Here is a 16,700-nt window from a genome sequence, read left to right as displayed (position 1 = left end):
AATCCCATTCATGCATGCGGCCGCTGAGATTCCGTGCGCTCCGCCCCCTTTCGGTTTGTGCGCATGCGCTTTTCAATTCTCCACAACTCCCTCCGTTTCCGGACGCTAGGATCGAGCGCACAGCTGCCGCCGAATTTAAAGAGACATACACAATTTGTTTAAAAAAATACGATCATTGGAGGGGGGGAAAAACATACATTGTTTATCGTTCTCTTCGTGGATATCGATGGGGACTCGTTATTGATTCTTCCGCTTGATGGTGTAGTTTTAGTAGGGATTGAGAGGTCTCGACACACTTGCGGGCTTGTGCTGGAAGTCTACACTGGAGTAACTGGGTGGCCGTCCGTAAAGTAGACTGGACTTGTGGGGGGAAGAGAGCTGGGTGGCCCCCAGTACTGAACTGATTTTTGCACGCTAGAACAACCTGCAAATACGGAGGGACGGTAAATCATCGTGGCTTCGGTGGCTGTTGGTGGCGAAGGAAACGCACCATGGCGAAAATTCAGGCTCACAGCAGCACTGCGAAGCAAATCAACCAGATCCAAGACAAGGCCTATGTGGTTCAGAAGCAAGTCCAGCAGCAGCACTTTCAGAAACTAAAGGTAAAGAGCATTGCAGCAAGTGCATGTGTTTCCTTCTCTCTCACAACGCATTGTGTTGTATTAGGAAGTGCTGTGCTGTTCAAATGCATATGGGGCATATCAAAGCATTCACACTTGAGTGTGTGTGTGTGTGTGTGTGTAACGTTAAATGGATTTGAAAATCTTACGCACTTATTTACACCATTTCAAGCTAGAAAAGTCGATTTATATTAAATTAACGCACCGATTCCTGGTCAAACCAATGCTAGTTTACCAGTCAAACAAGATGGAAGTAAATCTGCTGAATTAAAGTCTAACGTTAATGTTTTCCCTTTACGCGGTCGTGTTTTCACCGCTGCTCTTTGTTAAAACCAAAACCGGTAGATTTTTACTGTGGGTCCGCCAAAAAATATCACACGTTACGCCTGGTTTGTTTAAGATTAAGCCGGTTTATTTTAATATAATTGACGTAGATGAGAAATAGAAAGAAAGGGGGTTTGCTCAGCTAACACCTGCTTTTGTCATAAATGTGTCCGTTTTCGTTTTTAACCTGACCGTTGAAAGAAATCAAAAGTGTCTGTTAACCATCGCTTAAGCGATTCTCTGTTAAAAATCAGTTTGAATCGCGTTTTGTTTGTTTTTGTTGTGAAATCGTAGCGGGGTTGTTGTGTGTTGTGACTAGCACTACTGCTAACGCAGCAAAGCTAAAAGAGTCAGTGAGCCTTTATTTTCCTCACTGAAAATGAGTAAAAATACAAAGAGAAAATAAACCGGCTGCTTTTCTTTTAGACCGCTTGTTTTTGTGACACTTTTTTTTGCATCATATTGGTTGTATGGTACATTGTAACTGTTATTTTTGATCTTGAAGGTTTATTAAGGCGTGCTTTTTTTCTCATTGGGTTTTTTGTTCTTCTGAACAGAGAGAGGAAAATCGAATAACTTGCGTTTTCTATGCGTGTAGTGGTTTAAAAAATAAAATGTCTCCGTGCTTTTTTTGTTTTGTCTTGCATAATTCAAAGAAACAGTAGACAATCTATTACTTTAATATTATAAGCAAATGCAAAGTCATTCAATGGGATGGGGCTCCACATTCACTGGAGATGGACTTGATGACCCACATCTGTCCTTTCACGAGCCAAAAAAAAGGTACTAAAAGTACCATATACCGCCACAGTATTTTGCACCTTGGAAAAAAGTACTGTGGTAATGCCATGTTACTTTGATCTATATACCATGGTAGTGAAATTCATGCGTCTCTGTCTTTATATTCCATGGTACTTCATACTATAGTGCTACAGTACTATGATAATTTTTTTTGGGTTACTGATGTAAATGCATGTTATTACCTTCCCATACCTTTATTGTACCATGTTAACACACTACATATCAGACCAGTAAGCGTTCTGTCACTGTTCGTGCTCAGTGTGTTTTATATTGTTTGAAAGCATAATTTTGGCAAACAAGGTTTATTCCTGTTGCAGGTGGAGGATGCCTTATCTTACTTGGACCAAGTCAAAATACGGTTTGGAAATGATCCGGGAATATACAATAAGTTTCTGGATATCATGAAAGAGTTTAAGTCTCAAAGGTATGTGAGTGTCTGTGGACTTTAAATGTGATCCAATGCACTAAAAAATCATTAATGAATGATTGATAGTATTTCTGATATCTCCATCCTCAGCATTGACACACCAGGCGTTATCAACAGAGTTTCTCAGCTCTTCCATGGACATCCTGACCTTGTCCTGGGTTTTAATGCCTTTTTACCTCCTGGCTATCGGATCGAAATTCCCAAGAATGGAATGGCATTTCTTCAGTCCCCGTTTCCCTCACAGGTAGGTGCCCAATTTGTGGTGCATCACAGTTTACTACTTGTTTGCATTGGTGTCTGTGATTTGTTCTTCATTTTCACTGCTTGTTTCAGTTCGTCAACTGTGAAAAGGTCAACACTGAATTCACAACAAATTTTACTTCTGTGACATTTCTGAGTGAAACAAGATATTTGGAGAAAGCCTATTTAGGACAGGTATTAACTTTTCTTAATGAACTGTGAATTGATTGGATTATAAAAAGTAAGCGTTCCATACTAGAATGCAAGATTGCTAAAACAATGCCTAAATAGCTGTTTGGCCTTTTCAAATAGCACACAATGACTTGCTGGCAGAAAAGAAAAGAAGAGGCGGAACAAGTAATTACATTTTAATGATTGCAAAGACAGATATTTGTATTTAATTTTATTAATGTGCACTGATGAATTGTGGAATGTGGAATACAGGAATGTGATTAATAGAGTAAATAGGGTTGATATTGATTTCATGTTGACTTTGGCCCCATCTCAAATGGGCCCCTCACTGGCTTCTTTGAGTTCACACTTTGGTGATGTCATGCCACATAGACTGTCGGGGAGTAGTCCGCTGAATCGGTCACATTAGCTTTGTGTTTAAGAATAAATGGACAGTTACTTCATGAACATTTGCAAGAGGTTTATTACTGCTTACATGTCATTTTGATTGTCATAGTCAACCGTTATAGTTGTAATTACATAATAATAATTTCTCCAATTTATGTAGCATTTTTATGGATATTTCCTCAGATTGAAAGCATGATGAATTCAGTTTGCGGATGAACTTAGTTCATACCTTTAAACTTTAATCAATTAAGTATAAAATAGTTTAAAACCATGTTTTCTCAATTGCAACAGACTAAGCTGTTTTCTTTTTTCTTTCTTTTTTAAAGAAATTTATACTTTTATGTAGGATGCATTAAGTTGATCAAAACAGACAGTAAAAACAGTTATGGGGTTACAAAAGATTTCAAGTTCCTTATGCTGTTCTTTTGAACATTCTATTCATCAGAGAATCATGAAAAAACTTATTACTGTTTACTCACAAATATTAAGCACCACAACTGTTTTTGACATTAATAATTAAAAAAAAAATTCTCGAGCAGCAAATCAGCATATTAGAATGATTTCTGAAGGATCATGTGACACTGAAGACTGGAGTAATGATGCTGAAAATTCAGCTTTGTAATACAATTTCACAATATTACTGTTTGTACTGTATTTTTTATCAAATAAATGCATCCTTGGTGAGCGTTAGAGAGAGACTTTTGAATGCTAGTTCACTTTTACACAGAACTTTTATGTTTTGTGTAAAAGGTATGTAATGAACCTATGTGGGATGTTGTCTTGGTATATTGAAGTAAGACTTTGGTTAAATGGTTCTTACTCTTTGCCCTCAGGTCTCTCCAGGACCAGGAAGAAGCACGGGCAGCCCTGTGGTTAGCGCCTCTTCGTCAGCATTGGCTGAGGCAGGGTCGGCTCAGAATGAAGCCGTGACCTCTCCTGAGAGCATCGCTTCATCATCTGGACCTCCTGAACAATCAAGCAGGTTGTCACTTCCTCTGCCCAGCCGAGACAGCCAATCACAGCCGGCCACCACGTCAGTGTCCCCTCCCACATCAGAGCCTAGTCCTGTGGAGTTTGACAGCGCCATCAGTTACGTCAATAAGATCAAAAACCGATTTCTGGACAACCCAGAAACCTACCGGTCCTTTTTGGAAATTCTACATACATACCAGGTGAGAGCAAACCACATTTTTGTTCTGTTTTTCTCTAGGTTTGACCGTACCAACAACCTTTTGTATTACCAGCCCAGATTCTTAACATTCTTAAATCACAGTGCTGGACTTTTGACTATCGACATAAGGTCTGGTCCTCTATGTAGCATTTTTTGGCCAAGAACCACTCATTAAAGGTGCTGTAGGACATCTGGGAAAATGCTAGCTTAGCCGGATAGCAGTAAAAGCGTACGCCCCACCATCCCTGCAAAGCCACGCCTCCTGAAAGCATGAGCGCGCACAGCCAAGGAGACTGGAGACAACGTTACTGCAATACCAATATCATGCATCACTCACCGGTGAGAGAACTTTATAGTACAGTTAGTAACACTACAATACCAAACATAAACAAATTCTTAAAAACAGAATTAGATGCAGCAAGTTTTCGGTTTGTTTAGCTAGCAAAACTTGTCAGTGTGTAATAATATTTCTAGCATGACAGGGTTTCCACGATGAGAGTCTGCTTCAGAAGGAAAGTTAGGTTGTTGCTGCTTGCCTGCCATTATCGCTCTGTCTGCACAGCGTACGTGAACGCGCTGATGACTTGTGTCTGCGTGAACAGCCAGTGGTATGCAAACACACATTGACTGACAGGGAACGCATGCTATAGGACTGTTCGGACCGAAGCAATGATTGAACGAACATTTTATGGTCCTACGTCTTCCACGGACAACATATATTTATAAAAATACATATAGACCGCTTAACAGAGTGATTGCTATCAGGATATGAGGAGACTTTTAACCAACATAACAAAAAACTATTCTGCAGAGAATCAGCTACGGCACGTTTAAGACTGGAAATTGTTTGAACAACATGAAAAGCCACAACCTATTTCTTTTTTCATTATGTGCATTTAGGGCAGCAAACAATGTCTGTATACTTTGGGATCTGAATTTCTGTCAGTCTAAAAGTATGAAATCCTCATAATTTCACACATTTAATCAGAAAACAAAGCATATGTAGGAATATTCAGTTGTTCTTGTGGGTATCTTTAGTTTCAGCAAGCCAATCAGATTGGAGCTTGTGATTTTCGGCAAGTGTCTGCCGTTTTTCATTCCGTATGCATCAGACGGTCGATGAACAGACCGTGTGGGTGTGATGCCTTGTGGCTGAGACTAGGCTACCACCTACTAGCACTAAAGGAAATGGGCTCTTGGACTGTTTTCCTATCCATCCCGTAAACTTATCGATGTTCATTGATTTTGGGCATCCTGTGTCCATCTGCAGAAGGAGCAGCTGGAGGTGAAGGAGAGCAGAGGCCGTAGCACTGGAGGAATGACTGAAGATGAGGTTTTCTCTAAAGTGGCAAGCCTTTTCAAAGGTCAAGAGGATCTACTTGCGGAGTTTGGCCAGTTTTTGCCTGATGCAAAGAGATCTCTGGTTAGAAAATTACCCTTTGTGTACTTTTTAAAATTTGCCTTTTTGTCTTTCACTTTCACTTTGTGTATACCACCATTTAAAAGTTTGGGATCATTAAGACTTTTTTTAAAAGAAATTAATACTTTTATTATTTGTATTTAATTGATAGTAAATACATTTATAATGTTACAAAGCATTTTTATTTCAAATAAATGCTTTTCTTTTGAACTTTGTATCACAGTTTACTTTCCACAAAAATATTATAAGCAGCACAATTGTTTTCAACATTGATGATAATCATAAGAAATGTTTTAACACCACATCAGCATTTTAGAATGATTTCTGATGGATCATGTGACACTGAAGAGTAACAATGCTGAAAATTCAGCTTTGCCATCAAAGGAATAAATTACATTTTAAAATATATTTAAATGGAAAACAACCATTTTAAATTGTAATAATATTTCACATATTAAGCGGCCCCTAAGTTAACGGAAGTGAATCAAACTTTAGCTGGACAATAACTTTATTCTTGAGCTGCTGTAAAGCCAAAACAATCTCTGTTACTTTACTTTCCTGTTATCACTATAAAGCTGCTTTGAAACAAACTATATTGTTAAAATTGCTATATAAATGTAGGTGACTTGACTTGACTTCACAGTACTACTGTTTTTTTAAATAAAAATAAATGCAGCATTGGTGAGCAAAAGTGTCTTCCTTCAAAAAACCTACCGACCCCAAACTTTTTATGGGTAAAGTGATTTTTATATGGACTATGTCTCTGATTCCAGTTCACTGGAGGTTCTTTGACTGGCAAAGACCATTTGAAGAGAGCAGAGGAAGAGGAAATGAATAAACAAAGCAAGAAGAGACCTAGACCCATGCTGATGCCCCACATGACCCCACTTCTGAAGGTCAGAGTTCACTCGTGCCAATGCAAGGATCCTAAATACCTCTGCATCTGAAAGACTTGTAAAGTTTAAATATCTCCCAATATATGTGGGTTACTTATGCTTTAACAATTTATCTTTTCACCCATGTAGAAAAAAATGAAGTATTCATGTTCCAAGGACCCGTCTTTTGCTGCTGTAGGAAAACATGGAGTCCTGCGGGAATTCACGTTCTTTGACAAGGTGCGTTTCATAGACACAGTTGTTCTAAGCGGTAGCGAGTCAGCCGTTGCCTTAGGATTTATTGCATAGTTTCAACCATTGAACAATTTAATTTATTTATCTTTTTAGGTTCGTCGCCTGCTCAAGAGTCAGGAGGTGTATGAGAATTTCTTACGCTGCATAGCCCTGTTCAATCAGGAAGTAGTTTCAGGGGCCGAACTCCTGCAGCTTGTGACTCCATTCTTGGGGTAAGACAGATTTAAATGAGGGCATGTCTATTTAATCCTATTTGTTTTCATATGTTGCATTTTGCAGCCCTGATATGACATTCATGAGTCTTATTCCATTGTTGTCTCATTCTGTAGGAAGTTTCCAGAACTGTACACCCAATTTAAGTCATTTTTGGGTGATAAAGAGCTGTCTCATGCCCTCTCGGGCCTCTCCGACCGCTATATGGAGGCTGGAGGCAGAGAAGTGGATTACGCCTCCTGTAAACGCCTGGGTTCCAGCTACAGAGCCCTGCCCAAGACCTACCAGCAACCCAAATGCACTGGCCGAACTGCTATATGCAAAGAGGTACTGCACTTTCACTGGATATAGATATAGTAACCAATCACAGACATATCCGATGAGCTCGTGAACACAATGGCCAATCACAGGTGTTTATGATATGAAGGGTCACATTTTTTTTATTTCAGTAACGACTTGGTACTGAAGTCGGTACTTTTGACAACCCTAGTTGTTAATAATGTAGTTGTTATGTGTGTGTGTGTGTATGTTTATTTAATATTGACTGTAATAAAAAAAAAAAAAAAACTTGTTTAATACGCATTTCACCTCATACGTACGCTAATAATACAAGATAAATGCAAATCTGCCATGACAAAATCGTCATCCACGCAGCCGTCAGGTTTCCTGATCCACGGATGTTGGTACAAATCTGCCGAAATCCAAATCTCCATGAATCATTTGGAAACCGGGGTGTTTCAGCCCCCACACTGCACTTTTTTCAGATCAATTTGAATGGAAGCACTTATCTCAAATAGCTCTTTTTCCAGGGTGCCCTGGAGGTGTCGTCGCTGAATGGTTGTTTGTAAACAGTAATTTTATAATAAGCTAGATATTCATGCCAAATCTGAAGTGGCTGGTGTTCCAGACATCTTTAAAGCAGCAATCAGATACTGCTACATCTATGGAGGCTTTCACATCACATGATATCACAGTCATGGGGTCAGAAACCTGATGGTAATACAAGCAGTTCAGGCTCATTGTTTTATTTTAGGTGCTGAATGATACCTGGGTCTCATTCCCTTCCTGGTCTGAAGACTCTACTTTTGTGAGTTCCAAGAAAACACCGTATGAAGAGCAACTTCATCGCTGTGAGGATGAGAGATTTGAGGTAAGATTATCTTTTTGAAAGCGAGGAGGTTTAGGGTTTAAGAAGTTGAGATGTATCTTGATTTTTTTTTATTTTTTTTTTACCTTGTAGCTGGATGTTGTGCTTGAGACTAATTTGGCAACGATAAGAGTTTTGGAAAGCGTGCAGAAGAAGCTATCACGCCTTTCGCCAGAGGATCAAGAGCGTTTCCGATTGGACGACTGCCTGGGTGGAACTTCTGAGGTCATACAGCGCCGTGCAGTCTATCGTATATATGGCGACAAGGCTCCAGAGATCATAGAGGGGTTGAAGAGGAGTCCAGCCACTGCAGTTCCTGTTGTTCTTAAAAGGTTAACAAACAAATCTTATTTTTATTTTTCTCTTTCCTTTGTAATTCTGTCTTGTTTCTCCCCTGCATCTCTCTCACACTGCCTCTAAAAAAAAACCTTAAAGGGATAGTTCACCCCAAAATTAAAATTGTCATTGATTACTCACCTTTATGTCGTTATTTTAAAGACTATTTTAAACATTATTTTAAACATTCATATGTATCGAGCGGTTTAATAAGTCTTCTGAAGAGACACAATCGCTTTATAAGATGAACAGATTTAATGCTTGCTTGCTTGAGCCACGAGATCCAATGAGATTCATCCTTTGAGTGTTAGGGCAGCATGTCTGTGGTTCTGCGAGAACCAATGAGGTTTGTTGTTGCATGTCAGGCATGTACGCCTGATCGTGTCTATTTAGAAGACTAGGATCAAACCACACCATTCATAAGGATTTATTTTACAATCTCTTCATGAACATTTTGAACCATCAAGAGTTTTGGGTGAATAGACTTTCAATGGAGGAACAGAAATCTATCAGACTGATTTTCTGTGTAACTGATTTTCATTTTTGGGTGAACAAACCCTTTAATAACTACTAAAGCACCTCTACAGTTTCATTTGACAGCTAAATTAAAGGGATAGATCATCTAAAATGAAAACCGTAGATGACTATTTAGGTGCACTGCCCCTACTATTTTGCAGTCATCTGTGTTCATACATTTTTAATAATTCCTCCATCTAGCAGGAAAAAAAGCATTTTTGATGAAGTTGATGATTTTCTTGCTGTAGGTTGAAAGCTAAAGAGGAGGAGTGGAGGGAGGCCCAGCAGGGTTTCAACAAAATCTGGAGAGAGCAATACGAGAAGGCGTATCTGAAATCACTGGACCACCAGGGTGTCAACTTCAAACAGAACGACATGAAGGCCCTCCGATCCAAGAGTCTTCTCAATGAAATAGAGAGCATCTATGATGAGGTGAGTTTAGCGGCTCTTCTTTTTCTGCAGCTTTTTCCCATAGCTATAATCCGGTCCTGAAAGAAACCTTTTTGAGTCTCGCACACTACATTATTTTGACTACAGTAGTGGTAATGTAGGTCTATATCTTTTCAGAGACTAAAGTCACAATGGAAGTTAATAAAGAACTAAAGTTGTGGGTGACTGACAACTGTTCAATGATGGTTAAAGTTCTGCTCATTAGTTTAGTCACAGTGACGTTTGATTTGAAAGTCAAAAGCATAAATGCGTCTATAACAAAGTTTTTTGTCATGTCATTATTCTGTAAAATACTGTTTTTTTTTCCCCCACCTTTTTCTTTTCATCCTTACCACGCAATGTAAAAAAGGCAGCAGACATTTCACTTCTTATCCCTATTAGCATCCCTCATTTTAAGAATGTTTCTTAGGTTGGGAAACAAAATAGACTGGATACCTCATTTTCTTTATTACCTTATTTGGCAAAATATCATTTTAATTTATTTGTCAATGTTTTTACACTTCAATGATAAACAACAAAAAAGCAGCAGAGCCACATACCAATATTATTTATCTTCAATATTTTAATTCTGCATTCCTGTTTAATAAAAACAGAGTACAGCATCTGAAATCTCATATTAATCACTTGCTGCAAAAGTCGTGTGTGTGTCATGCAGATAACAACTTGTTACTAGCCCTTTTGTTCCCTTCCACAGCGGCAGGAGCAGAGCACAGAAGAGGGCGGCGTTGGCCAGCAAGGTCGTGACGGCTCGGGCACAGGTTTGACCAGCGAGCCCCACATGATCTTCACTCATGAAGACAAACAGATCCTGGAGGACGCCGCCTCCCTCATCATCTACCACGTCAAGCGGCAGCCCACCATCCACAAGGATGACAAGGACCACATCAAGCGCATCATCCAGCACTTCGTTCCTGACCTCTTTTTTGCCCGTCGTGGAGAGCTTAGCGAGACTGAGGAGTTTACGGACGAGGAGGCAGAGGGTGAGGATGGCGCCGCCGCAGGAGGCGGAGTCTCAGCGTCAGGCGGCCAACAACAGTTGAATGGCGATTCCAGACGAAGACGATGCACTTCCCCTCAGAGCATGGACACCTCTATGGCCTCCCACAGCATGAATCCAGAAGGAGAGGTGGTGGATCTGCGAGACCCAGAAGCTGAGCACCAGAAGGAGCTGGATGGAGTCTACAACCTGTTCTTCGTCAATAATAACTGGTACTTCTTCCTGAGGCTGCACCAGACCCTCTGCTCACGGCTGCTGAAGGTTTACAGGCAAGCCGAGAGACAGTTACTGGAACACAGGGCGGAGCAGAATCGGGAACGGCTGCTCATGGGAGAGGGGCGCAGAGAAAAGGCTAACGACCTGGCCATGGAGCTGCGTCTAAAACAGCCAAGTGAGTAGATTTCCTGAATGATGCACAGTAGGGCTGCACAATATATCAAAATATAGCAAATGTATATATCACAATGATATATACAATATCATGAATATCACAATGGCTTGCGATAACTGAATGATTTTAATATTTCAAAAAGTTAGGTAAATGTAAATTTTAGGTTGACGGATAGCAGAGAACAAAACACATGACTGTTAAATACGTGTGAAATGCATAATGTTAAAAGGAGTTGAGCGGTACTCCCACGCACCTTTCAGACAACGCCTTTCAGAATTCAGTTATCTTCCGCAGCTTTTGTGGCCAAATACACACAAAATTATGTCAAAATGCCCGCTTGGTGAGTGTTCACTTAAACAGTCAGTAGTGTCTTAAGTGAACGTAAACGGTTGAGAAAAACGCGTGTAACAGTATGTTGGATCTGTGCATTAGCTCTTAAAGTGACAGCTGCCTAATGTACCTGCTGCCATCTGTGTTATTAATCTTAATCTAACAACAAAAAACAAAGAAAATCGCTCACTGCTGGATAACTTTTATAGCTTTAATAAGAATCAGTGTTTAATTCATACAGTGAAGACAAAAGTTTTATTTTTACATTTGATTATTCAATATCGGTTTTGTACATGATATCGTATATTGCATTATTTAACGAGCTATGCATATCACTTTTCTTCAATATTGTGCAGCCCTAATGCACTTCCATTGCACTTGCATTGTGGCAGCAAGTTTTGTATGGAAAGCAAGTAACACTCACATTCACTTTGCGATAGTTAAGTCTAGTTTTAGAACCAAATTAACATTCTTGCCCAATGTTTACACGTAATGTCTGTTAAATTAGGTGAGGTGGAGTTAGAGGAATATTACCCAGCATTCTTAGACATGGTACGCAGTCTACTGGATGGAAACCTGGAGTCCACGCAGTATGAGGACACCCTGAGAGAGATGTTCACCATCCACGCTTACATCGGCTTCACCGTTGACAAGCTCATTCAGAACATCGTAAGACAGGTGAGTCAGGGAGTTGGATTGCACAAAGCTACGTTTTTGGGGGTAATTTGTATACTTTCAAAGAGGCCATAAACTGTGCATTTGTGTTTTGCCCCTTGAAGTTCAATTATAACGTTAGTCAAGGTTTATTGCACCAAAGTAAATTACTCTTGTAATTTACAACTCTTTTCCTAATGGCTGGTTTTGCTTTTTATAAATGATCTTGGTTCTTGGTTCTGGTTCACATTAAGTACAAAAAAAGAGGGTAACCCTTTACAATAATGTTACATTGTTAACATTAGTTAACATGCACTAAATGCATATTAACTAATGTTAACAAATGAGACCTTATTGTGAAATGTTGCCAAAAAGAGTAATGCACATATATTGAAAGCTGAAATTAAGTAACGTGTCATAAATTAATATGCAAGGAATGAACAATTTGTATGACTTGTAAGTGACATGCTGTCTGTTTTTGTGAAGTTCTATGGGTGCAGATTTTATTTTTATTTTTTTTTGGGAGGTCATATGGGTGATTTTCAGTTTTATTTCAATTAATTCCCGTAAATACACTTAAGAGCCTTTACTGTGATCGGGGTGTTAACGTGCTCTTCTCTCTGATTGGCAGCTTCAACACCTGGTCAGTGATGAGGTGTGTCTGCAAGTCACTGAGCTGTACCTGTCCGAGAGGAAGAGGGGTGCCGCCGGTGGGAATCTCTCGTCCCAGTGTGTCCGTGCCGCTTGGGAGGCCAGTTACCAGTGGAAGGCAGAGAGAGTCATGGCTGAAGAGAACTGCTTCAAGGTGCTTGACCTAAGGCTGTGCCTATATATGACCAACATTTATATGGATATCTAATTTAAGATGTGATATTCACCTCCTCAGTTGCATTAATCTTATGAATTGTAATTACTTTTAGTTTGTAATTTCTTGACTCTTTCTCTTGTCAGGTCATGTTCATTCAAAACAAAGGTCAGGTAACCTTAACGATTGAGCTGCTGGACACGGAGGAGGCTCAGGGTGATGACCCGCTGGATGTTCAGGTACCTACCTGATTTTTACAACAGAAAATAGTTTGTGGTTGTTGTTTTTTCGTAGAAGCTTTAAATGTAATGGGGTAATCTGGTTTGGTGGGGTCGGAGTGTAGTGTTGTTTTCCAGTGCATTATTATTAACTGACTTTTATGGCGTTGTTTCAGAGTCTGTCTAATTACATGGAGCAGTATATAGGGACAGAGTCTGTGTGCTCTCAGGCAGAAGGCTACTACTTCAAGCCTGTGTTTCTACCCAGGTAAAAAAACTTTCATCCACATGTTTAACCTGCTCTCTTTATGCCTATTCTTTCCCTTTTGTTGCCAGATGGTTAATAGTCAGTTTCTTATTTTAAAGGTGCAATGATTTTATTTTATTTTTGTTTATTTTATATGGAGGCGTGGCCCAGATCATGATGTAGACAAGCCCAATACCACTTGGTTTCTTTAATAAATTCCCTCATATTATCAGACACTGTTTCTGTAATAAATTAATCAAGGTCTCAGTATGAAGTCCTAGACTATGAAATATTGCTTCCGCCGCGGAATAGAACAAATTAAAAACGTAATTCCGACTTTTTATCTCACGATTCAGACTTTTTTTTTTTTTATCTCGCAATTCTGACTTTTTTTTCGCCAAATTGCAAGTTTCATATCTCACAATTCTGACTTTATATCTTGCAATTGTGTGTTATAAAGTCAGAATTGTGAGAAAAAAGTCAGACTTGTGAGAAGTTGCACTTAACTTTTTTAATTTGTGGTGGAAACAAGCTTTCATTACTAGACCAGTGTTACTTAACTGTAACAATTGGTTTGTGTAAATTGAATTAGGCCTGGCCTGTTGAAAGTAGATTGACGTTTGTTCGGCTCCTCTGTGCGTCTCCCTTTTAGGAATCTGAGGCATTTCCGCGGCTGGCAGCTCAAGCAGGTGGAAGCCATGCGCTGCCGGAGAGAGTGGCATCGGAAGATGGGTGTGGAGACAGCCGGGAACCTGGACTGCCGTTTCAAACTCAACACGCACAAGATGGTGTTTGTGATGAACTCCGAAGACTACATGTACCGCCGAGGAGCCCTGGTGAAGGCCCGGAGAGTATGTTGATCAAATCAAATTGCTAATACAATGCAAAAACAAATCCTGACCTTTTCTATAGTCAATATACGTTTTTCATTCTAGTCTTTCAGCACCTAAAAATATGAACTGTCACTGACTCCAAACTTTTGAACTGTAGTGTATTTATAATTTATTGTGTCCCGTCTCTCTAGTCCCAGCACAGAGTAGCACGGGCTCAACACGAGCGCTTTGAACAGTGGCACCGGGGCTGGTTGAGCGATAACGTGTCCCCCGCCGCCGAGCGCAGCGTGCAGGACTGGCTCCTGGGAGAAGAAGATGAGGACATGATCCCCTGCAAGACCACCTGCGTGTCCGTGCAGGTCAAAGGCTTACATGTCAACAGGTACCAGGTGCACTACAACAGCAAGGCCCCCGCCTCACCGTAACAACCTCAAGCCTTGGGATGGATTTTTGTGATCTCTCGTTCTCTCTGTCTCTTTCTCGCTCACTCATTCTCACGGCCGAGATTAAACGTGCTCGGCCGAATCACGCCGAACAGACAGGAGTGGTTTAAGGAGGACAGAAAGCTGCTCAAAGGAGGGAATGCCTCATTGAAAAGCATCACATCTCAACACTAGTCCATCATGATCAATGCCGTTACCAGACGTTTCAGAAATGTGAATGTCAAAAACTTTTCTTTTCCTTTTTTAAGAAAGTCCATCGTAGTTTTTAGCTCCTGAAACCAGAGTTTTGTTTTGTTTATACTGAAGTATTGAGAGACTAGGTTTAAAGTATGTCTACAACATCTGTATGTCTTTTTGTACAGTACAGTCGACTCAAGAGCTTGAGCAATTGCATATATACAGCAGAAAGATTATTCTGTGTGCATTTTCTTGGCTATGAATGATGACCTGGAAGAATTATGTTTCTCTGGCGCGCACTGGCATCTTATCCGTAACGTCCTCGTTTTAGTTCTCTGTTTTGTGTTCTTTGTCATCATCGTCTCTTATAACTGAACAGAGAATTGCCAGTGTTGCCCGTCAATCGCTGCTCATGATTTATAGTCGATTTTGTTACACATCCAGATCATGTATCATATCAATCTCGCCAAATCCTTGCTTTTGTTTGGTGTAATTTTTACATATTAAAACAGAAAAATGACAAAATATCAGTGTTTTGAAAAAAAAAAAGAATGTATAACATTTATCCTGTATCAGTTATCACGAAATAAACAACCTAGTTGTGCAGTTCTTAAAGAACGGGTTATGATTCTTGCTGGATTCTCGCCTTTGCATCAGTAAACTGTACATTTGGTATAGAATGTCATATTATCCAATCTTAAGTTGTTTTTTTGGGTGTTACTTTTTAATAGTAATCTATAGATTCTATGGTGGGAAAACCAGTTTTTTTTAATGTACATATAAGTTGTTTTGACAGGGAACAGATTTGTGAAATATCAACCGAAGTTGAACAAAGTGTCTGGGTCATATTTCACTTCATTGTGACATTATTTTCCTGATATTTAAGCACATTATACAAATAAGAACGGAGTAATATTAATTAACGACATGAACTTACTCTATAATTAGGGTTAGGGTTTAGTTGCTTGTAATTATGCATAATTTACTGTGATTACAATAGTAAGTACATGTAAGATATGTAACAAAGACATTGTAAAATAAAGTGTTACCATCATTTTAATATGTATATGATTAAAATAATTTAGATTCTTTAAAAAAAAAAAAAAAACGATATAAATAAAATATGGTACAACAAATACTAGCATGATCCATACATTTAATGATGCAGGAATTAAATAATTGTTTGGGGAATTTGAAAAGGAATTGTGGGTGAAAATGCTTAAAGGGATAGTTCACTTTGAAATTAATTTTTGGTATGTTTTAGCTTACCTCAAGGGCATCCCGGATGTAGGTGTCTTTTTTTCCGCAGTAGTTTCAATTTTGATATTTTTAGGTCAAACCGTTCTTGTCTGTCAGTCATATAATGCAGGTCTATGGTCACTGTCTCAAAGAGCATGCACAGAGTCCAAATTAAAACAATTCCCCGTCGCCCAAATTAAACAATTCCCCATCGTAAGTACACATTGATGGCCTAAGACACGAAACGAGCGGTTTGTGTGAGAAAACGAACAGTATTTATATCGTTTTTACCACTTATACACAGCCATGTCGAAGTGATCTGATCTGACGTGTACGCAGACTGGTGCATAGATATATACACACTAGATGTCGCCTTGTCTACGGCAGTTCATTGGAACGAATGTCTTTAAGGCGACATCTAGTGTATATATCTATGACGGGGAATTGTTTTAATTTGGACTCTGTGCATGCTCTTTGAGACAGTGACCATAGACCTGCATTATATGACTGACAGACAAGAACGGTTTGACCTAAAAATATCAAAATTGAAACTACTGCGGAAAAAAGACAACTACATCTTGGATGCCCTTGAGGTAAGCTAAAACATACCAAAAATGTATTTCAAAGTGAACTATCCCTTTAACTCAAAAATGTCACAATGCTAGATAGTTCTCAGCAAGCTTTATTTTATTTTGTCTTTGTTGATTTTGGGGTGAAATATCTTGACTGGGTTCATTATATTCACCCAGAAAGTCTCTCTCTCTCTCTCTCTCTCTCTCTCTCTCTCTCTCTCTCTCTCTCTCTCTCTCTCTCTCTCTCTCTCTCTTCTTCTATATACATAGAATACACAATATACATCTATATATATATATGTACATATTATGAATAATATTAAAATGTTTCCGCTTGAGGGTTTGTAAAGCTCAAAAGTTGCAAGATAGCAGCTTTCATTTAGGGCTCAATCACGGTCAGAACCCTTTCGCTTTTCAAGA

At 39.3% G+C, this 16,700-nt stretch overlaps 1 protein-coding gene across 2 annotated transcripts; it reads left to right on the top strand.

Moving 5' to 3' along the window:
- Positions 1-79: 79 nt before the first annotated feature.
- Positions 80-15,087, top strand: sin3b (SIN3 transcription regulator family member B). Of its 2 annotated transcripts, XM_082187678.1 has the most exons (20): positions 80-602; positions 2,063-2,169; positions 2,263-2,416; positions 2,506-2,607; positions 3,825-4,163; positions 5,433-5,585; positions 6,356-6,478; positions 6,608-6,697; positions 6,806-6,924; positions 7,042-7,252; positions 7,959-8,075; positions 8,166-8,404; positions 9,173-9,356; positions 10,069-10,762; positions 11,601-11,770; positions 12,378-12,551; positions 12,698-12,790; positions 12,946-13,037; positions 13,669-13,867; positions 14,041-15,087. In XM_082187678.1, exons 1-20 carry the CDS (start codon positions 492-494, stop codon positions 14,272-14,274), a joined length of 3,705 nt encoding a protein of 1,234 aa, XP_082043804.1. In that variant the 5' UTR covers positions 80-491; the 3' UTR covers positions 14,275-15,087. The 2 variants fall into 2 exon arrangements, with proteins under 2 accessions (XP_082043804.1, XP_082043805.1); XM_082187679.1 differs by lacking the exon at positions 2,506-2,607.
- Positions 15,088-16,700: the final 1,613 nt, after the last annotated feature.

This window comes from Leuciscus leuciscus (genome assembly GCF_965113295.1).
Source record: "Leuciscus leuciscus genome assembly, chromosome: 13".
Classification (NCBI taxonomy): Eukaryota; Metazoa; Chordata; class Actinopteri; order Cypriniformes; family Leuciscidae; genus Leuciscus; species Leuciscus leuciscus.
The sequence above is the reverse complement of the archived record's forward strand: the minus strand, read 5'-3'. Positions and strand labels throughout refer to the sequence as shown.